The sequence below is a fragment of the Rhinatrema bivittatum genome, chromosome 1, assembly GCF_901001135.1.
Source record: "Rhinatrema bivittatum chromosome 1, aRhiBiv1.1, whole genome shotgun sequence".
NCBI classification, from domain to species: domain Eukaryota; kingdom Metazoa; phylum Chordata; class Amphibia; order Gymnophiona; family Rhinatrematidae; genus Rhinatrema; species Rhinatrema bivittatum.
The window spans coordinates 223,503,537-223,527,707 of NC_042615.1; the positions used below are offsets into that span (position 1 = coordinate 223,503,537).

General features: G+C 44.2%; 1 protein-coding gene across 1 annotated transcript in view; it reads right to left on the reverse strand.

The window, feature by feature from the left end:
- ADD1 (adducin 1) overlaps positions 1 to 24,171 on the reverse strand; it is a 191,368-nt gene that overhangs the window by 68,681 nt on the left and 98,516 nt on the right. The window contains exon 12 of the mRNA XM_029606751.1: positions 18,751 to 18,843. Within this exon, the coding sequence (XP_029462611.1) occupies positions 18,751 to 18,843 (93 nt within the window). The remainder of the gene's footprint in view (positions 1 to 18,750; positions 18,844 to 24,171) is intronic.

The following is a 24,171-nucleotide window of genomic DNA, read 5'->3' on the forward strand; positions in this document are numbered from 1 at the left end:
AGATGCCCTTCAAGGGGTTATGTTCAAACAAATGGCAATGGAACCCATGGTAGTAGTTTGATATTGCAAACAGGATACAGAGAAGTCAAACAAAGATCCACGTTTTGATTGTCAATAATATGGACTGTGTCAAAATGGGTTTGTACCTGGAGGAAGAACTAAAAGACTAGGAGAAAATGGATTATGTGGAATAACAGTAGGCTAAATTAAAGGGAGCTATTACAAAGGCAAATCTTTGTCAGGCCGATACAGTAAAACCCACGGGAGAGCCAGCGCTCCGAGGCGAGCGCCCACTCTCCCAACACGCGCACAGGCCACTCTCCTGTGTGCGAGATTTAGTATGCAAATGAGGGCCCGCGGTAAAAAGAGGCGCTAAGGACACTAGCGCGTCCCTAGCGCCTCTTTTTTTTTTTTGACAGGAGCGGCGGCTGTCAGCGGGTTTAACAGCCGACGCTCAATTTTGTTGGCGTCGGTTCTCAAATCCGCTGACAGCCACGGGTTCGGAAAACAGACGCCGGCATAATTGAGTGTCCGTCTTCCGACCCGTGGGCCGATTTTACATTTTTTTTTTTTAATTTTTTTAAATTTTGGGGCCTCTGACTTAATATCACTATGATATGATATTAAGTCGGAGGGTGTACAGAAAAGCAGTTTTTTCTGCTTTTCTGTACACTTCCCCGGCGCCGGCAGAAATTAACGCCAGCCTTTGGGCAGGCGTTAATTTTTGAAAGTAAAATGTGTGGCTTCGCTGCACATTTTGCTTTCTGGATCACGCAGGAATAACTAATAGGGCCATCAACATGCATTTGCATGTTGCAGACGCTATTAGTTTTGGGGGGATTGGTCGCGCGTTTTCGACGTGCTATTACCTCTTACTGTATAAGGGGTAAAGCTAGTGCGTCGAAAATTGCGGTCAAACCCGGGCTAATGGCGCGCACTGTACTGTATCGGCCCGCATGTTAGAAAAGCATGCAAAAGTAAGGGGAAAAAGAAACCGGATCTGGTTCTCAAAGGAGGTGGCTGAAAAAACAAAGGCAAAAAACAGCACGCAAGAAGTATAAAGGATCCCAAAAAGAGGAACACAGGGAAGAATACCTGGTGAAACTGAGTTAGAAGAAGAAAGAAATCAGAAAAACAAAAGGTCACGTGGAAGAAAGGACTGCCAAAGAGGTAAAATGAATGGACATAACTTTTTCAGATTTATCAGAGAAAGAAGGAAGGCACAAAGTAGTATAGGGAAATTGAAAGGTGACAAGGAGCAATGTATAGAGAGACGAAGAAATGGCAGAAATATTAAATATGTCAGTTCAGTGTTCACTAAAGACCCTGGAGAAGGACCATTGCTGGTGGACAAGACCATAGACGGGAGTTGGGTAGACAAAACTCCTTTTACAGAAGAGAATGTATGGGAAGAGCTGGGAAAACTGGAAGTGGACAAGGCCATGGGGCCAGCTGAAGTACATCCCAGGATACTTAGGGAGATCAGAGGTTTGCTGGCAGATCCGCTGAAAGACCTGTTCAGTAGATCCTGGAAATGAGAGTGGTACCGCAAGACTAAGAGAAAAGTGGTTGTGGTCCCGCTTCACAAGAATAGTAGTAGAGAGGAAGTTGGAAAGTACAGGCTGTTAGCCTCATCTCAGAGGTGGGAAAATTAATGGAGACGCTCTGCTGAAGGAAAGGACAGTGAACTATCTATAATCCATTTGGTTGCTGGACCTGAGACAGCATGGATTCACCAGGGTAAGGTCCTGTCAGACAAATCTGATTGATTTTTCTGATTGGGTGACTAGAGAATTGGATTAAGGAAGAGCGCTTGATGTGATTTACTTGGATTTCAGCAAAGCTTTTGATATGGTCCCACATAGGAGACATGATTAAAATGAGAAGCTTGGGAATGGGCACCATGGTAATGGGAGTAGATTACTAACTGGTTGACTGTTGTAAATTGAACGTACTCTGAAGGGAGAACAGTGTTAAGTGGCGTGCCATTAGGGATCAGTGTTGGGACCGGATCTGTTCAATAACTTTGTGAACGACACTGCGGAAGGGATAGAAGATTCTTTGTCTATTTGCCGTTGATAGTAAGATCTGCAACAGAGTGCACATGCCTGAAATAGTAGAGAATGATTTAAGAAAGCTTGAAGAGTTGTCAAAGATTTGGAAGCTGTGATTTAATGCCAAGAAGTGCAGGGTCATGCATCTGGGGTACAGTAATGCAAAAGAGCTGTTTGTGATGAGGGTGAAAGACTAATGTGCACAAAATGGGAGAGGGACCTTGGGGTAATAGTGTCTGGTGATCTGAAGGCAGCAAAGCAATGTGACAAGACAATAGCTAAAGCCAGAAGAATGCTGGGCTGCATAGAGAGGAATAACCAGTAAGAAAAAGGGGCTGATAATGCCATTGTACATGTCTTTGGTGAGGTCTCACCTGGAGTATTGTGTTCAGTTCTGGAGCCTGTATCTCAAAAAAAGATAGATATGATGGAGGCGGTCCAGAGAAGGGCGACAAAATGTTGTTGGGTCTATACTGGAAGTCATATAAGGAGAGGATGAAGGATCTGACTATATATACCCTGGAAGAGATATGATATAGCTCTTTCAGACACCTGAAAGGTTTTAGGGAGGCATGAACTTCAAATCTTTTCCATTGGAAAGGAAACAGTAGTACTAAGGGTTATGAAAAGAAACTCCAGGGGGGGGGATGACTCAGAACTAACATCAGGAAACATTTCTTCACGGAGAGGGTGGTGAATGTCTGGAATGCCCTTCTGGAAGAGGAGGTGAGGCCTAGAACAGTAAATGAATTCAAAAGGGCATGGGATAAACCCTGTGGATCCCTAAAAGACAGAGGTTGGAAAGGAAGAAAAAGGTGCATGGTAACCTGCACAGAGCAGCAGTTACCACCCTTAACAGAAGACATGGGGATTACTACCCTTAATGCTTTTAATACAACTGGGGATCTATGATAATGATATATGAAACGTTCCTCTCTTCGTCTTAAATTTTTTTTTCTTGAAATATCTATTTAAATGCTGTTTAAATTGCTTTACCCGGCTTCAGGATTAGAAGCTTTATAGGTTTCAATAAATAATCTATCACGGAGGATTCAAATTGCGGTTTTTCATTTAATACAACTGCAACATTGCTCTCTACTTTGACATGGGGGGGGGGGGGGAATTGTATTCATACGACAGTCAATGCTGTGCCCAGACATTTACGGTCCGGGTACTGACACACCGACATTAGGGAAAATGCACAGGACTGCTTCTACAGCCAAGTCCAAAAGCAAAGCACCTTGAAGCAGCTTTGTCTGAAGGCTGCTCACCCCACAAAAATGTGGCTAGCTGCAATTTTGTTATGGGTTTGACAATTGCTTGAATTTGATTGTAAATATTACTGCCCTGGAGGAATGTACTTTTGTACTTCGTTAAGATTAACCAAATAAAGCTGTTGTGTTGAAAAACTGTCAAACTCTTGCTTTTTATTCCATAAGGAACAGCTTACTGCTTGGTTTCACACCACCTTTTTTGCTTTTTGCAATATTACTACCCTTAACATAAGGCTTGGGGGTAATCTGCATGGAGCAGCAGTTACTACCCTTAACAGAAACATGGGGTATTTATTTAAAATATTTATATTCCACCAATCCATAAATCTTGACAGATGACAACAGTACATACATAATTAAAACAGACATAATTGTTACAAAACAAAATATACATTAAACAAACTAACCATAGTGCTTAACATATCTGAACTAAGCAAAAAAGTCACATGGGCAAACAGATCCTATCAATCATCAAGTTAAGCCAAGGCCTGCCCCACAGTACTGGAAGAGGATTAAACAGGGAAGGCCAGAGAAAAGAAATGGGCTTTGAGATAACCTGTACGGAGCAGCAATTATTACCATAAGAAACTTGCTGGGCAGACTGAATGGACATCTGGTCTTTTTCTGCCGTCATTATTATGTTAGGTCTTAATACTGTTGAATTGAGTCCTAACACTAGGTTTATCCTGTTGCTATTGAATAGCATAAATCTTAGCAGCAATATATCTGCAGAGAAAAAACCCCCTAATTTTCAGCCCCTCAGATGCCTCACAGTTCAGGACTAATGTTTTTGAAAGGGGGATGTTTATTCCTAGGGAGGAGAGAAAGAAGTGCTAGAGATAGTTATACACACACACACACTTCTTGGCCTGGCAGTTTCCTCCTGCTCCTTTGAGCTTCCAATCAACTTGTGTTTTAATGTCTCTGAATAATTTAATATCCTCTTAAAATTATTTCACTTAATTACTCCCTTTTCTAGATTATTACTGAATATATTAAACACTGGTCTCAGAAAAGATTCCTTGGGGCACTATTATTCACCTCTCTTCATTGGAAAAACAAGCCATGGCATTTAGTCCTACTTTCTGTTTCCTATCTTTTAACCAATTACCAATAGAAAAGTCTTCTATCCCATGGCATTTATTTCCTGACAAGCCTCTCCTTAAAGACTTCATGAAATGCCCTCTGAAAATTCAGATACAATATATCTGTCAGCTCACCTTTCCCAAAGTGTTTATTTATACCTTCAAAATTCTACTAGACTGAAAGGCATGACTTTTCCTTTTGCTAAAACCATATTGGCTCTTCCCCAATAAACCATGTCTAGCCATTTGCCCAGTAATTCTGTTCTTAAAAACAGCTTCTACCATTTTTGCCTTGCACCAACATCAGATTCACTGGTCTGTAGATTCCTTAATCTTCTCTGGAGAAAGTTTTAAATGCTGACAATACACTAGCTATCTTACAGTCCTCTGGTACCGTGACAGATTTTAATGATAGGGTACAGAACTCATGGATGAATACAATCATGGCCTGGTGATATGCTGATGTTTAGCTTGTCAATTTGCTCTAATACATACGCACTGATGGAAGATCTATGTGAACAAGTTGACTGAGCCTTCCTGAGAATCAGACAACATAATATGAGGGTCTTTTGGAGTTTCCCTATCCTTGGAAGAAAGTGAATTGTTTGGATCATTTCTTCTCTACTCTACTGATAAACTGGAATAGTGGACTGCTTGCCAACTTGGAGGTCATCTAAAATAGAAGATTTTTCTTCCAGTAGAGACAGTGGCAAACCTGGCATATCTGAAGTACTTTTTCACAAATTTCAGCTACAGTTTTTCATTTTTTGGTAGAGGAATCATTGGAGAATAATCATCTAATCTTGGAACAAAAATTGACATAGCTAATGGAATCTTGTTTTGTAGGCAAAGCTTTATCCAAATTTGCTGTTTCTGCTTTTCTATGCTGAAAAATTCATCAGCACCAAAACAATTTTGGCATTGATAAGGATCCATTGCTATAGCTAGTTTTGGTGCTGGTAGAATATCTATGCCAAAGAGACTCAATTGATGGCATTCTCCATGCTGATCTCTTTTCTGCAAGCTGCATCATAGAGGACTTCTTGCATTTTTCTGTGCAGAGTAGAACAGCTTACTTTATTGATTCTTGCTTTCGTCTCTCCTAAACACAACTATCAATTTCCAATAGTTTAATGGGCAACATTTAAGTATCTTCAGAGTAGAACAGTTTACTTTGACCAACTATAGCAGTGTTTCCCAACCAGTGTGCCATAGCTGTGTCTCTAGTGTGACGTGGCAATCTTTAGTTTCTCTTTCTCCTACAACTGGCCTGCAGAATATCCTCCCATCAGAAGGTGGAGTCAGAGAGCAGCGCTTTATCTGCTGCTGCTGCTTGCCCCTCTCTGCTGGCTCTTCTTTACAATTGAAACTCCACTGGGCCCTGTAGTCTCAAATGCTGCTGGCCCATGCAGTTCCCATTAGAGAGTGGAGGAGTAGCCTAGGGGTTAGAGCAGTAGGCCATGAACCGGGAGACCAGGGTTCGAGACCTGCTGTCGTTCCTTGTGACCTTGGACAAGTCACTTTACCCTCCATTGCCTCAGGTACAAACTTAGATTGTAAGCCCTCTGGGGATGGGGAAATACCTACAAGTACCTGAATGTAATCCACTGAAGCGCTGACAAAAAAGTGTGAAAAGTGGAATATAAACAAATAAATAAATAAAAACAGGCAGCTGGGAAGCTAGGGGGGTTTGGGAAAGAGAAGTGCTGATGCCAAGGAGGGGAGAGGGTAGGAAAGGTGATGGAAGCAGGTAGTGGAAAGCACTGTTTACCTGTAACAGGTGTTCTCCTAGGACAGCAGGATGTTAATTCTCACATGTGAGGCTCCATCATCCGATGAAGCCTGGCACAGTAAACTTTTTTTCTAGAAACTTTGACTGGCCTGCTGCTATCCGCACATCCACGCGAGGTCCCCCTTCAGTCTCGTAATATAGCAAAAACTACGAGTGAGAAAAATAACACAACAAACCGAAGGTGAACCCAACATCGTGGGGAGGCGGGCTGGATTCCTGAGGACTAACATCCTGCTGTCCTAGGAGAACACCTGTTACAGGTAAGCAACTGCGCTTTCCCCTAGGACAAGCAGGATGGTAGTCCTCACATGTCGGTGATTACAGAGCTCTAGACTACCCCATTTGACCACAGAGACCCACAGTAGCCAAACAAGGTACTAATGGGCATAACACAACTGCGGTGCTGTGGGGAAAAAACAGGGGCGGTCTGGTCCCACAGAGAGCACGATGAAAGACAGTTGTGGTCAGGACTGGAATAGATTGCGCAGGACAGACTGGCCAAAAGCGCTGTTCTGGCGACTATCCCTGCCAAGGTAGTAGTGAGCCGCGAACGTGTGGAGAGAACTTTAGGTCATGGCCCTACAAATGTCAACGATAGGGACCACTGATGCCGCCATAGCCCACACAGAGTGAGCTTTCACCCTGCCGGCCAGCTGAAAGCCTGCCTGCTCGTATCAGAAGGCAATGCAATCTGCTAGCCAGTTTGACACGGTTTGCTTCCCCACTGCTGTTCCCAGTCTATTGGGGTCAAAAGACACAAGGATCTAGGTGGACTGCCTATGGGTCGCTGTACAATCCAAGTAGAAAGCGAGTGCCTGCTTGCAGTCCAGGGTATGGAAAGCACGTTTCCCCAGGTAAGACTGAGGCTGTGGGAAGAACGTGGGAAGGATGATTGACTGGTTGATGTGGAAAGCAGTCACCACCTTAGGCAGAAATTCTGGATGTGTACATAGCACAACACGATCATGGAAGAATTTTGTGTAGGGAGGGTACGTGATCAGGGCCTGGATCTCACTGACCCTGTGAGTGGAAGTCATCACCACCAGGAACATGACTTTTCAGATGAGGAACTTCAAGTCACAGGACTTGAGAGGCTTGAACGGATATCGCATTAGTCTTGCCAGGACAACGTTGAGATCCCACGGGGTTGTTGAACAAGGTTCCTCATGAAGCGCCTGATCAGTGGCTGGATTGCAATGGGCGCACCGGCGACAACCTGGTGGTAGGCGCTGAGGTGTACTCGAACCAATCTGGTTTGGAGGCCAGACTCTGACAGATGCCAGAGGTAATCCAGCAAGTGGGGAAGCGGTCCAGTCCGTGGCCACTGCACCGTATGGAAAAACGCTTCCACTTCGAACTGTAAAATTTCTGGGTGGAAAGTTTCCAGGACTCAGTCAAGACCCTGGAGACACCATCCAAGAGCTGCAAAGGCTGGAGGATCATGCACTCAATATTCATGTCGTGAGGGCCAGGAGCCGGAGGTTCGGATGGCACAGGGTGCCCTGGTTCTGCGATATGAGGTCGGGAGCCGTCCTCAGTGGGCCCGGCGCCCTCACTGACAGGTCCTAGAGAAGATGAAACCACACCTGCCTTGGCCAGGAGGGTGCCACCAGGATCATGGTCCCCCTGTCCTGTTGCAGTTTCGTCAGAGTCCTCGAGAGGAGCAGGACAGGGGAATATGCATACTTGAGACCCTGTCCCCAGTGAAGGGAGAAGGCGTTGCAGGCCGGATGGCCCTTCCCCGGAATCAGGGAGCAAAACATGCTCATCTTGTGATTGTGGGGAGAGGCAAACAAGTCCATGTCCGGTGTGACCCAGCAACGGAACAAGTCTGCTTCCACCGCAGGGATCAGGGACCACTTGTGTGGCTGGAAGGACTGGCTGAGATGGTCCACCAGTGTGTTCAGATGACCTGGCAGGTAGGTGGCCCATAGATACATCCCTCTGGAAAGGGACCAATCTCAGACCTGCATCGCCTCCTGGCAGAGGAGGAAGGAACCCATGCCGCACTGCTTGTTGATGTACCACATCGCCACATGGTTGTCCATTCTGAAGTGGACGACCTTGGAGGATAGCCTGTCCTGGAAGGCCCACAAGGCGTACCTGATCGCCCGAAGCTCTAGGAAGTTTATCTGGCAGGGAGCTTCAGCCGCAGTCCAAAGACCCTAGGTATGCAAGCCGTCTGTATGGGCCCCCCCCCCTTCCCCTGAGGTGAGGCATCGGTGGTGAGGGTCATCTGGGGCAGCATGGGCTGAAATGGGAGCCCGGTTTCCAAACTGGAAAGGGCTTCCCACCAGATCAGGGAGAGGGTTTGTGACCGTAATCGGCACCTCCAGATCCTGGGATGGCTGCCACCACTGGGACTGCAAGGCCCACTGAGGGTTCCTCAAGCGGAGACGGGCCAAGGGGGTCACATGGACTAAGGCCACCATGTGGCCCAGCAGGCGGAGCAGCAGATGGGCCGGCACCTTTTTTCTGTAGCCAGTGAGGAGAGGGCTCAATTCTTGGGCAGGAAAGCCTTTGCTTGTGCTGTATCCAACCTGATGCCGATAAAGTCTAGACGTGGAGACAGACAGAGATACGACTTGGGGAAGTTGATAACGAATCTTAACGACTGCAAGGTCCGAACCATCAGGGCCAGAGCGCGTTCAAGGCCCCGGAGTGGGAGTTGCTCTGGATCAGCCAATTGTCCAGGTACGGAAGGACTTGGACCGAACGACGCCTGAGGTAGGCAGCCACCACCTCCGAGCATTTTGTGAAGACACGAGAGGTTGATGCCAGCCCAAAGGGCAGCACTTTGTACTGAAAATGTGTCGCCCCCCAACAGAAAGCGGAGATACTTCCTGTGGTTGGGGACAACTGCAATATGGGCATAAGCCTCTTAAGTCGAGGGAGCAGAGCCAGTCTCCTCTTCGAAGGAGTGGGATCAGTGTGTCCAAAGAGACCATTTGAATTTCTCTCTTACGAGAAACCAATTTAATGCCCTGAGGTCGAGAATGGGGCACAAGCCGAAATTCCTCTTCGAAATGAGAAAGTACCTCAGGTAGAAGTCGTGGCCCCGTTGCTCACGGGGGTCCGATTCCACTGCACCCACTGCTAAAAGGGTGGAGAGTTCCGATTGAAGGAAGACCTGATGAGTGGGCAAGCCCCATGATAGACATAGGGGAGTGGTCTCTGGGAGCCAGCTGAAATTCAGGCCCTGGTGGGCAATGTAAAGGACCCAATGATCTGAAGTGATCGCTTCCCAATGGCGGGCAAAGCAAAGGAGCCTGCCACCGACTGGGGGATCAACCGCCAGGGGATCCAACTTTTGGCTCGTGCCCTCTCGCCGCCAGTCAAATGCCTGTGGACGGCACCTGCTGGGGGGCTGGTTGAGCCCTCGGAACCCGCTGCTGTCAGTCACAACCTCTAGGACTGGTCAGAGGCGGGTGGGCACAGGTGGCTGGAGGATAGTATTTCCTTGGCTGGTAAAAAGGCTTATGAGGGCCTGGCCTGGAGGACTTCCTGGCAGAGAAAGGGCCTTCGGAGGGGCTGACGGAGAGTTGCTGAAGAGTATCATGCTGATCTTTCAGCTGTGCCATGACCTCTCTTTCACTTTATCCCCAAACAGGTTTTCGCCTTTACAGGAGAGATCCACAAGCCTGCCCTGAACCTCTGGTCGGAGTCCTGAGGATCGGAGACAAGCCAGCTGTCTGGCGTTGAACCCCTGGCAGCTAGGTGGGCTGCGGTCTCGAACACGTCGTAGAAAGACCTCACCTCGTGTCTACCCGCCTCAAGGCCCAGTGTGGCAATGGCTTCAAGAGACTCCTGCTGTTGCTGGGGAAGGCCCTCCGCAAAGTCTTGGACTGTTTCCACAGATTGCAGTTGTATTGGGTCATGTATAGCTGGCAGGCTGCAATGCGGACCACCAGCATAGCTCCCTGGAACATTTTCCTTCCTATGCCATCGAGCTCCCTGTGTTCGCGCCCCGAAGGGGCAGAAGCATGTGTCGGGAGCGTCTGGCCTTTTTAAGCGCGGACTCCACAATCGCTGACTAGTTGGGGAGGTGCCACCATTCAAAGCTCACAGCTGGTTGCACCAGATAGGTTGCATCGGCCTTCCTGTTAACCGGGGACACTGACACCGGGTGTTCTTACATATGGAGGAGGAACTCCTTAAAGATGTCACAGACCAGCACTGCCACTATTTCCTTGGGAGCATTGATGAACTGGAGGACCTCCAGCATCTTGTGATGGGTATCCTCCTCCAATAGGAGTTGGCAGGGGATGGCCTCTGCCATGGACCTTACAAAGCTGGCAGACAACAGGTCTTCGGGCGGAAACTGACGCCATTCCTCTGGAGGGGAAGGCTCCGAGAAGGGATTGTCAGAAAACTCAGAGAGTGAGTCCAAGGAATCATCACCCCACAGGTCATAAGGACCCGGTCGCAGAGGGCGGAGGCCGGGAGGGACAGTGGGCCTGGGCCCCAAAGGCACCGGCGGCATCAATTAAACCCCCGGCATCGAGAGGGCATCGGCTGTGGTACACCGGAGGGAACCGCTGGCAGCCCGGGAAACTGCGGGCAAGGGTTTCCGGTCCCAGAGGCCTCATCCTCTTCGGAGGACCCAGGAATTGAGATCACTCCAGTGGAGGGCATCTGTGGTCGAGGAGGCATCAAAGGCCTCTCTGGCAGCGGTTGTGTCTGTAGGGCACCAAGAAGGATGTCCAGACACTCCAGCAGGGGTGCAAGCATCGATGGCGGAAGCTCGGGCACCGGTATGGGGGCCGGTGGTGCCGGCAGCTCAACGCTCTGTAGCACTTTGAGCACCGCCGACTGCACCCTGCGGTCCAGCTCCTCCTGAAAGTTCTGGGTGGTTAGGACTGATGGAGGGGGACGAGGCATCGCCAGCACATCCTTGGAAGGATCACGAAGAGGCACAATACCCAGCACTGTTGCCAGTGGGGAACGCCTTGGGCTACCGGGGACACTGGAGGATGGGGCCTCCGGTGGCCGGTGCCACTTCGTTGGCGGCTCAGCAGCCACCGATGCTGCTCCAGAACTGGAACCGTGGCGAGACTGACTGGTGTTGATGCTTTCTGGATTTCTGGTGCTCAGCCCGATCTTTCCCCGGTGCCGAGGATGAAGAAGACCCTGAGGTTAGCGGGTGGGGAGAGACCACCGAGGATCGATCCCCCTCTCTCCGATCCTTAGAGGTACTGGATAGTGGGACCGCCAGGGGAAGAGTGTTAGGGTTTTGAGTTGTTGGAGTGGATTCTTGGGTACTGCGGTAATGGCCACTCCCACTGGGAGAAGCCCCGTGAGGAACCGCAGTACTAGTCTAGACTCTATACATGCAGACACAGAGAATTCATATTTATTATGCAGCTTGGTGGTACTGCCAGGAATGGCAGCAGTGAGGTAACCCAATAGAGACAGTCCAGGGGTCCTCAGGAGAGGAGACCAGTCCCACATTCGTATAGACGGTAGGCAGCGCAGGATAGAAGAGAGAGTCCCGGATGCATACCCTGCAGCTGAAGAAGAGACAAGCTGACTTTCAGGCCAATACAGTAAAGGTAGTGGGAGAGCGGGCGAGCACCTGCTCTCCAAGCGCGCGCACAGGCCACTCTCCTGTGCGCGCAATTCAGGGGGTCAAACATGCAAATTAGGGCCTGTGGTACAAAGAGGCGCTAGGGACACTAGCGCGTCCCTAGCGCCTCTTTTTTGACGGAAGCGGCAGCTCAATTTTGCTGGCTTCTGTTCTCAAACCTGCTGACAGCCACGGATTCGGAAACTGGATGCCAGCAAAATTGAGTGTCTGGTTTTCAACCCGCGAGCCGCGGGCCGATTTATTTATTTATTTTAATTACTTTAAACTTTTAGGATCTCCGACTTAATATCACCATGATATTAAGTCGGAGGGTGCACAGAAAAGCAGTTTTTACTGCTTTTCTGTGCACTTCCCTGGCGCCGGCAGAAAGTAATGCCTATCTTTGGGTAGGCGCTAATTTCTGAAAGTAAAATGTGCGGCAGGAATAACTAACAGAGCCATCAACATGCATTTGCATGTTGCGGGCACTATTAGTTTCGGGGGGGGGGGGGGGGGGGGGTGTTGGACACGCGTTTTTGACACTCTATTACCCCTTACTGAATAAGGGGTAGAGCTAGCGCGTCAAAAACGCATGTCCAAACGCGGGGCAACAGTGCGCTGTACTATATCGGCCCGTTTGTTAGCAAACGAAGGGCAGGCTAAATACCCAGATGGCGTGACGTCACTCGGAGGGGACGCCCTCCATGATGTGGATAAAGACGTGGGTGGCGTGCGCGCGCACACCCTAGGAGGCCCTCAGGAAATCCATGACGAACACCGTCGCCGTTCTGGGGATGCTGGAGAGAGCGGCAAGAAGATGCGGCAGCAGCCATCTTCCCAAGGCTGGAGGAGAAAGAAGAAAGGTGAGGCACAGAGGTCGAAGCCGTCTGAGACCGACAGACACAACAAAGAGGAGTCTGTTCCCCGCGGTCCTTGGGTATCGAGGATACCGAAGCAGAGGGTTTAGGAGACCTGAAGAGCTTCTCAGTTTTGTCCAGGCTCGCTCGACGCCCTTTTGGGGGTCATTTGGTTGCATAAACGACACCCCCGGATGTAGTGCGAGGTCCCCAGGCAGAGGATACACACCTCAATCAGATCTGTGATGGACATGGTCCGGAGGCATTGGGGGCACTGGCGAAAAACAGACAATGCCATCGAAAAAGAGAGGCCAGCTCGCGATCAATGACTGACTGGCACCCCACGGTGAAGAAGTCGGGAATCGACCGCAAAGAATGAAGGCAAAACAAGGGTACCTAACGAACGGAGGAACCGAACATGAAGGGAGACCAGACACAGACAAAAACCCCGAAAAAGTTCAAAAACAATTTCAAGGAGTTGGAGTTCCACCACTGCAAGGCTATTTCATCATGGAAAAGAAGAGACTGAAGGGGGACCTTGCGTGGACACCAGTCAAAGTTTGAAAAAATTGTTTCCATGCCGGGCTCCATTGGATGTCACCCCACACATGAGGACTACCATCCTGCTTGTCCTAGGAGAATGAGGGAGTAGGAGAGAGAAGGTGATAGAGATGTCAGGGGGTGGAAGGAAAAAGTAGGAAGGTGGTGATGCCAGAAGGGTGGAAAGACAGAGCAGGGAGGGAAAGGTGATGGTGATGATACAGTGGGGAGTAGGGAGAGGAAGATGATGATGAAAGAAGAGGGGGAAAGAGATGGGAAGGTGATAATACCGGGGGGGTGAGGGGAGAGAAAAGGGAAGAGAATATGCAGGGGATAGAAGGGAGAGTAAAGGGAAGAAGAGGATGATGCACTGGTTAGAAAGGAGAGAAAAGGAAGAGAAGGTGATGCTGCTGGGGCTGAGTGAGGGGAGAAGGTTGTGATGATATCAGGAGTGGTGGGGGGAGAGGGAAGAGAAAGTGATGCCAATTGTGGTGGAAAGATTAGGACTGCAGCAGAGTGAAGGGAGAAGGAAGAGAGGGGGAAAAGATGGTAATGAAGTGAGGGGTGAGAGAGGGAGGGGGAAGAGAAAAGTTAATGATGGGGGAGAAGAGTGAAGGGAAACTGATGATGCCAGGGGTTGGGGGAGGAGAAGAAAGAAAATAGAATGATGCCAGGGAAATAGGGGATAGGGAAGGTGATGTGTGCCATGATGAAGTGAGCCCAATGCCAGGTGTGCCATAACACAAAAAAGGTTGGGAACCACTGAACTACAGTCAAGTGGAGAACTCTGTGTTCTTCCTCATTCAAATTAATAGCAACGTTTTTGAATTTCAGTCAATGCTACTTTTAGTGTCAAGAATGAAAAGATGTAGAAGCACACAGCACAGACTGGCTAAGTCTGAAGTGGGTTTTTTTTTTTTGTTTTCTTTTTTTTTTTAATTCAGTAACTCTACAGGAATGTTCCAGCCTCTGTTTATGTCACAGTTATTTCAAACATATACAAAGAAAATGCATGTATTAATACTTGCCCTATGTTGATTAAACATTATACTGCCAAGTCATTATTTAGTGATTCATTAAGCATAACCCTAGAATCGCTGGGTCAGCCAAGTTTAGAGAACTTGGCTGACCCAGCGATCTGATTGGATCTGATTGGGCCATGCAGTAGGTAAATTATTTGTGACCTCAAATGATATTTCTCAAGACTTTCTTCATGCATACTGGATCTGACTGGTTCATGCTGACCAATATGGCGGCTGCACAGGGTGGAAGGTAATCATAGAGAACAGATTAACTACTTCCCTGCATATCAACTAAAAGTGGCACTCACATGGCCCTGCTGACATACAGGGTACATAATTGAAAACCAGTGTCTTACAGCTACTTCCATACTACTCCTTGAAATGCTGACAGTTTGTGGCATCTCCAAACTTCAGCCTGGGATCAGCATTCACTGTATCAATTCCCACTTAAGGATCAAGGTAAAAGAATTATTGCTCAGCACCACCTAGTGTATTAGGGCACTGAATAATAAGCTGAGGGAAGGAAAAGGAAAAGACACTGAGGAAGAAAGAGGGATAAACAGATTACTGCTACTCAGTAGATGCTGGCAGAAATTGACTTTTTCCCCTATGATTTCAACAAGAAGCTGGATACCTAATTTTCAACTTCACTATTTGGAATGTGATAGGGTGGGGGGTGGAAGAGAGAAGGTCAAATCCAGAGAAATTGCCTTTAACCATACCCTCCTATCCTATCCATGCCCAGGGATGATAACTTTTAAATGGCTGTGCAGGAACACATACCTGTGCATCAGTGTGAGCCCAGAGACAGGGCAATTTAATAACATGCCTGTACATATGCACACATGATAGAAAATAGCCTAGACATGGATATCTGTGCACCTAATTTTAAGCTTGCACTTGACCAGCAGCTTAAATCGATTTATGGATGTGCAACTGCTGTATTTTAAATGGATGCGCATCCAGTTGAGGACCAATTTTACTAGTTCGCCCTGTGTTCTCCTAGGTCCTCCCCAACCCCCCTGGTTCTATAGTCTGTACTCTCCCCAGTTACCCCAGACCCTTCAAATCCCTAACAGTTGCCTGTAACTTTTTTTTTTTTTTAAACTTACACCTCCTCCCTAGCAGAAGTAAATTTACACGGTATTGGACCTGGGTGCATGCCAGTCGCGTAGGTACCTGCATGCACATCTCTTGGTCCCGCCCTGGAATGCCCATGCCCACACCATGCCTCTTTTTCCTTCGATGTGGGTTATTCGCACATCGGTACATGTGCGTGCATCCACCTGCTTTATTAAATGAGATGGACACAAATTAGTGCTAGATGCGCACTCATCTCCTGATTTCGGCACGCATTCAACTTTTAAAATTCACCTTTAAATGCAGGAATAGAATAAGGTTCCGGGCTCTAAGTTATATCAGATCAAAACAAGTAGAATATCATGTTTTTGCACAATTTTATTATGCATAATTCACTGTAAAATTAATGGGTATGTATATTTTACTTTATTGCATAATAAAGGAGCAGACTCCCATTCCAGGTTAGGGGAGTACGCCACAACAGTGGAGGTGCTCTGCCTCCAGGGATGGGGGTATAGAGGCTGGTGGGAGGACTGGTGAGCTCAGTTTGATCCAGGAACAGTCCTCCTACCAGCCTCTTCTTTTGGGCAGTTTTTCCATTCAGCCTGCCCATCACAGGACAGGATTTGTGGCCTCAAAGTGACATGGCAGGGTGCCTAACAGTCACAGCTTGGGGGTGGGTGGGGTCAACCACACCCTAAGAGTGCACAGTAAGTGTTATTTTAAAGTTATTCAGGCAATACCAAGCAGGTACTGTTTCTGCTACGTTGCGCATGGCCTGTGCGATGTGAAAACTGGTCAGGAGTGAATTCCAAGTGGATATCTACTACTACTGTGTTTCATGGGTGGGTGAGCGTGTAGATGAGTTGCCTGTCTAGTCTTCAGCTTTGATAGCTATGATTGGCCTGATCACCCCTTAATACTCCTGCTGCTCTCCTATCGTCGTCGGAGGGGGCAAGGCTTGAACGTCCCTGCATCCCCAGCACCAGAATATTGCATTAGCATGATACGTATTATGAACTGCAACTCAGGTGAGGGGTGGTCACCCTACAGGGATTGCTTAATCATAGAGGGTTTAATTAATGGGTAAATTTAGTTTTGCAATTTGATCTAGGCTGCACCCATATTCAATAAAAATCTTTGTTTGCAAATATAGTTGTGCCAGAGAGCTCCATTCATGGTAAAATTAACTGAAATGTGTTGGGGGTGGGGAGCTGGGAGTTAGAGAAGTCATATGGGATTGAAAGAAAGAGGTGAGTACGCATCTGACACTGTTGTGCTCTAATTAAAAATGAGTATGGGTAGCAAAAAAACTGTGAGAATACCATCCTGCATGTGTGTTCTTTTATCTAGTTTCAGAAAATATATTTTTTTAGGTGAATGCCATTAGTTACTGCTCATGTATAGAAAAATTGGGAGCAGTAGACTTTTTCCTGAGCAAAGTGAGGGACAACCTCTGCTTTTCCCTGTTACTGAGCAATAAAGAATCCTACCATAACATTTTCTGAAATCTGTTATATACACAGAAACATATGGTAAACTTCACACTCATCCACCCCCCCCCCCACCATACTCTGCCATAAAATAGTGCAAAATATTTTATAAACATGATATTGCTCAGGCTGAAATCAATGCTAGCCCTATAAGATTTTTGCACTATGATTCAGTTAACTGATAAGTGAAATGGGTTGTTGTAATTCTGTTTTTCTGATTCTTCCTGTATAAACACAGAGTTCTAAAAATAGCACCAAATTCTACAGCACATATTACAGTAAGCGCCTCTTATTCAATACATGACACCAAGCTTGAATCTCTACATTGGCTGTCTTTTGGCACATAAAATTTAAAATGCTGCTTTTAGTTTTCAAGGTATTACACCGTGTAGTACCTTCCAGCATTCATGCATCTTTGAAAATATATATTCCTACCCAGTTTGTATTATTTGACGGAAAAAGTTTGCTGGCAGTCTTGTCAACTATTTGCATTTGTGCAAAACTAAGGGAAAAGGATGTTCACTGCTGTAGGTTTTCTATACTGGAATTCACTACCTAAGGACCTTTGCTCTGAAGTTTGTATTAGACAATTCAGGAAAAAGGTCATAGGGCTTTTGTTAAACAGGTTTTTAAAGGCTGAGGCACATTTGGAGTTTTTAAGATGAAATTAGCGGCTCAGTCCCAGTTTGTTTTGATTTATGTTAATGCATTATTTGGTTGCTTGGTGGTCTTTCTTCACATCATAGGTTGACATTTTATGTTGATTTGTCTTATGCTTAAATGTGTGTATTTTTATTACCCACTTAGGATATCTAAGTAGGCGGGCTATAACATTTAAATTAAAAAAAAAAATTAACTACAAAACTTAGTGCAAGGCATGCATCACACTGATTCCTGTATGCATAATTATATCTAATTTAAAAAAACAACTTGTGTCAGGACTCTACTGCTTACATTAGAATTTGTCCAGGGATACTGCTATTTCACTGGCAGATATTTGTAAGGCAGCAACTGGGAAATTATTGCATATTTTTCACGAAACATTAGCAAATTGATAAATAGGTCTCAGCAGATGCAGCTTTTGGATGTAGAATACTTCATACTGTAATCAACTCTCCCTAAAGGATTACTGCTCTGGTAGATCTCCTCTGGTGCAGTGTAGGATGCAACACAATGGAATAAACAGAGTTTATCTAATGACACTTTTCTGTTAATCTCATATCAGACTGGCCAATCCACTCTGTATCTCTGATAAGTTTGGTGGTGGGTTGATGTAAAAAAATATTTCAGGTCTGCTATGTAAGGCAGTGGGACTGAAGTTGCTAAAGATGTGAGGGCAATAATAAAAGAGAAAAGCAGATGAGTTAAAATGAGTTTCAATGTTGCTGATCTCATCTCAGCAGGTGTCACTATACCCATCTGGTACAATCTAGAATGAGCCACAACAAAACACAAAAATCTCTTTGGCCAAGGAGATCACACATACCTTAGCAATAAAGGAGTAAGACCTTTTTTAAAATTAAGGACATAGTACAATTTGTAACTGATATTTATATAATTTTCAAATACTATACAGTGCATAATGGATACACAATCTCTGAAGTCCTAAATTCCTAAACTTCTCTATGGAATACTGGTAAAGAAAACAATTGATTAGGCCATTGCACTGTAAATCCTTCAGGCCACCTCAATTATAATCACATGCAAACCAAAAAAAGGCAAGCTTGGCAAATTTGATTATTCACAAACTTAAAAGATTTAAAAATACCTTCATGCAACAGATAGGTTTTTAATTCAAGATACTAGAAGGTATGGAACAGAGAAACTTGCTCAATTTTATATATAAAGCACTGTTTTCATTTTGAACTGTGTGACCAATTTACTATCTAAAAGAAATAACAGAGCAAGTTAACAGAGGTAAACGTGAACGCAGAACACAGTATTAAAAGCATTCACAGGAAACATTTAATGACAGGGCAGTATGTACCTTTCTAACTGAGAGACTTTTAGCTGGACTAAAGGCCAGCTCTGAGAGATCGAGCCCTTCAATAGTTTCCGTACAGTCAGAGAGGGGTGCATCCTGTAACAGGAAATTGAGTAAACACAGCAAACCATACCCAAGCTTTTCAACATTAACCAAGAGCATCATATTATCAATTATAAGCATGCAGACACGAGTTATACTGGACAACACAATGAGAAAGTGACATGCAGACAAGCAGCACACCAAAACAGGATGATGCCATGACCAGAATGAGACTAGTCAAACTTGTAAGTGTGAAGAAGACAGGGACAAAGGAAACAGAAAACACCCTCCTAAGTTTCATACTTAAAGCGACTGGAGAACATCTGTGTAGGAAATGTAAGCATTCCATTCTCAGTTATGTATAGTTGTGCACAAAGATTTAGGCACTCCTGGTCAAATTATGTTTCAATGAATCTGAGTGTACAGAAGCATAAAAATGATGGCAGAAAAGGACTAAATATCCACCCAGTCTGCCGAGCAGTATCTGCTGCACTGTGCAGGTTATTCCCATGCTTATCAGTTTACCAGACTGTAAAATCAGGGGCCTTAGATGTTAAATATCAATCTCTAGATGGTACAAAGATATACACTGGAAATCAAAAGCATTCAAAAAATATATTAGAATTATTTATACCAACTTGTGCAGTGCAATAGGGATCATCATAATATGAGAATTTGTCAAATGGTTTCTAACATTATGATGATCCCTATTGCATTGCACAAGTTGGTATAAATAATACTAAGATTTTTAAATGCTTTTGTTTTTTCAGTTTTCATACTGATTCTTCATTTTGAATGTTTGAGTAATATTTAATTACAAAGATACACACATCTTTCTACAGTTTTTAATGCAAAGTTACTATTTGCTGTTTTAAAAGATTGAAATAGCAAAACGGAATATGGCACGTACAAAAGTTTGGATACCCTTTCAGTCAGCATTTTGTAATACCTCCTTTGGCAGAAATAATAGCTTCCAAATGTTTCCTGTGGCCAGCTAAAAGTTTTTCTATTCTTGCTTTTGGAGAATTCTTCTAGCTCAGAAATATGCTTAGGTTTCCTTGCATGAAAAGTTGCTTGAGATCTCCTTATAGATTTTCAATAATATTCAAGTCTGGGGACTGTGTGGGCCATTCCAAAACCTTCATTTTTTTTCCTGTAAGCACTTCATGGTTGATTTTGAGCTATGTTTCGACTGTTGTTTTGCTGAAATATCTAACCTCTTTTCAGCTTTAATTTCTTAACTGACTGCAAGACATTAGCTTCTAGAATATGTATATATTTAGTTGAATCGATTCTTCCTTCTACCCATACAATATTTCCTGTGCTGCTGGGTGCAACACGATCCCAAAAGCATAATAGATCCACCACTGTGCTTAATGGTTAACTAGGTATTCTTTCCTCCAAATACATTTTATTTGGATGTAGCTGAACAGTTCAATTTTCATTTCATTAGTCCAAGGCACTTTGTTCCAAAATGTTTCATACTTATCAAAGCTTTGTTTTGCATACTTTGGATATTTTCTATGACCTCATGGCAAAAGTTATTTCCTTTTGAAAACACTCTCATATAGATCGTTATGTAAGCAACACTGTACTATAGACCTCTGGCCAACAATTCCAGTGGCAGCTAAACATTTCGATAGGTTATTTGCAGTGATGAGAGTTCTGTTTTGTAAATCTGACCAGTTTTTAGACTGTTCTATCAGAAGGTTTTCTTAGTTTTCCAGACGTTGACATTTCCATTTAACTTCCATTTCTTAACAATGCTTCTGACAGTTGAAATTGCTAGCTAGAAACATTTATAAGGACATATGATCTGCCATGTTGAGTAAGAGCAAAGGTCCATCAAGCTCAGTTTCCTCTTTCCGAGGGTGAACAATCAAGGTCACAACTACCTGGCAGGATCCAAAAAGGGTGATAGATTCATGCTGCTTATCTCAAGGATAAGCAGTGGATTTCCCCAAGTCCACCTTTATAATGGCTTATGAATGTTTGTTCCAGGAACTTGTCTAAACCATTTTTAAAACTAGTTACACTAATAGCGTTCACCAGATCCTCCGGCAAAGAAATTATGCGTTGAGTAAATAAATATTTTCTATTTTTCTTAAATGTATCATCTAGTAACGTCATTGAATGTTCCCTAGTCTTTGTACTTTTTGAAAGAGTAAACAACCAATTCATGTTTTACCCATTGAACTCCACTCATTTTATAGACCTCTATTGTATCTCACCCTTAGCCATCTTTTCTCCAAACTTTAGAGCCCTAACCTCTTTAGTCTTTCCTCATAGGGGAATCATTCCATCCCCTTTATTATTTTGGTCACCCTTCTCTGTACATTTTTAAATTTATGCCATTTTTTTAGATGCAGCAACTAGAACTGCATATAATACTCATGGTGCTGTCGCAACATGGAGTGATACAGAAGTATGATAATCTCTGTTTTATTCTCCATTCCTTTCCTAATTCCTAGCATTCTAATTTGCTTTCTTGGCTGCTGCACACCAAGCAGAGGATTTCAACATATTATTCACTATGATGCCTAGATCCTTTTCCTGGGTGGTGACTCCCAATGTGGAACCTTGCATTATATAGCTATAATTTGTATTGCTCTTCCCAACATGAATCAATTTGCACTTGTCCACAATAAATATCTGCCATTTGATGCCTAGTCTCCCAGTCTCACAAAATTCTCTTGCAATTTCACAAGTTTGAATAATTTTGTATCATCTTCAAATCTGATCACCTCACTTTTTGTTCCCATTTCTAAGTCATTTATACATATACTAAAAAGCTGGAGTCCTAATACAGCTTCCTGGGGCACTCATTATCCACATTTCTCCATTGAGAAAATTGACCATTTAGCTCTACTCTCTGTTTTCTATCTTGTACCAGCATGGATAGGAAGCAGTACCAGCACTGCTTCCTATCCATGATTTTAATTTTCTTTGGTGTTTGATGAGATCATTTGTCAAATGGTTTCTAAAAATCCAGATACACTAAATCAACTGGCTCACCTTTATCCACACGTTCATTCATACTTAAAAAAAAAAAAAAAAAAAGTAGCAGATTGGTGAGGCAACAATTCCATTGGCTAAATCCATGTTGGTTTTGCCCATTAGACTATAACTGTATGTTCAGTAATTTTGTTCTTTATATTAGTTTCTACCATTTTGCCCAGCACTGACTATTTTGGCAGTTTGACCTTCCTTCCACTTTTTTAATGCTGGAATACATCTGGTCTGGGCTTCCAAGATGGTATTCTTACACATCCATTCCTAATGTAAACTCTTGGATCTTTGCAGCTGCTCCTTTAAGTTTTTTCCTACTTTTCTCATTTTATTATAATCTCCCTTTTGAAAGTAGATTTCCTTAACATCCTTCCTCTAGTTATCAAGTCAAATTTGATCATTTTATGATCACTATTGCCAAATGGCCCTAACACCATTACTTCTTTCACCAAATCATGTGTCTATTAAAGATTAGGTCTAAAATAGCTACTCCATGAAATAGTCATTTATTTTATCTAGAAACTCCTTGGCATGTCCTGATGTGACATTTACCAAGTCAATACTAGGGTAATTGAAATCACTCACTATTATATTGCTAGTTTTGATAGCTTCCCTAATTTGTTAGCCTTTCATCATCTATCTGTTCATTCTGGACAGATGGACTGTAGCACACCCCCCCCCCCCCCCCCCCCCGCTGTTATTCTATTCCCCTTCTCATTTGGAATTTCTATCCATAAAAATTCTACAGTGCATTTTGTTTCATGTTTTTAATTTTTATCATGTTTGACTCTATATTCTCTTTAACACATAGTGCCATCCCTCCCACAATTTGATCCATCCTATCACTGCAATATAATTTGTACCCTGGTATGACAGTGTCCCATTTGTTAACCTCCTTCCACCAGGTCTCTGAGATGGCAATTATATCTACCTCTTCATTCAGTGCTATGCATTCTTCCATCTTATTTTTTAGACTTCTAGCATGTGTGTACAGACATTTCAAAGTATGTATTTTGTTTGAATTAACAACCTGCTTATCAGTTGATAGGGGGTAACTGGAATCTTTCTATGCTATTTGCTCTTTAGTTAAAAGCACATGGGTTATTTTAGTTTTATTGCAACCTATCAGGATTCCCCAACATCCCTGTTTTGTTAGTATCCTTCAAAGTTACATGATTCCAAACCATGAGCTTCTGAGCGACTGTCTGCTTCCCCCCCCCATTTAGTTTAAATTATGTTCTTTTTGAAGGTTAGTACAGCAGCCTGGTTAAGGTGAAGCCTATCCCACTGGAATAGGCTCCCTCTTCCCTAGAATGTTCCCTAGTTCCTGACAAACCTAAAACCCTCTTCCCTTCCCCACTGTCTCATCCACGCATTGAGACTCTAGAGGTCATCCTGCCTCTGGGGTCCTGTGCATGGAATGGGAAATATTTCTGAGAATGCAACTCTAGAGGTTCTAGATTTCAGATGCTTACCTACGACCCTCCCTCCTGCACTTTCATATGTTATTGATATTCCCATGTATCAATGACAATAAAACTAATAAGACAGTAGTAATGAGTGATTTCAATTACCCCAGTATTAACTGGGTAAATGTTGCATCAGGACATGCTAAGGAGGTAAAGTTTCTAGATGAAATAAATGACTGTTACATGGAGCTGCTGGTACAAGAACAAACAAGGGGGGAAGAGCTATTTTAGACCTAATCCTTAGTGGAACACATGATTTGGTGTAAGAGGAAATGGTGTTAGGGCCATTTGGCAACAGTGATCATAACATGTTCAAATTTGACTTGATAGCTGGAGGATGCTAAGGAAATTTACTACCCTAGCATTTAACTTTCAAAAGGGAGATTATAATAAAATGAGAAAAATAGTTAAGAAAAAGCTTAAAGACCAGCTGCAAAGATCCAAGAGTTTACATTAAACAGGGATATTGTTTAAGAATACCATCTTAGAAGCCCAGACCAGATGTATTCCATGCATTAAAAAAGTGAATGAAGGCCAAATAACAAAATGGTTAAAAGGTAAGGTGAGAGGCTATTCTAACCAAAAGAAAATCATTCAAAAAATGGAAAAGTGATCTGAACGAAGAAGGCAGGAAACAGCATAAATGCTGGCAAGTTAGATGCAAAGCATTGATAAGAAAGGCAAAGATAGGATTTGAAAAGAAACTTGCTGTGGAAGCAAAAACTCATAATAAAACGTTTTTCAGGTACATTCAAAGCAAAAAGCTTGCGAGGGAGTCAGATGGATCATTAGATGATTGAGAGGTAAAAGGGGCGCTCCTCCCAAGCATTCTCTAAAATTTTATCTAGGTGATATGCGAGTTCCACTACCTTTGCACTAGGCAGGCAAGTTACCAAGTGATCCT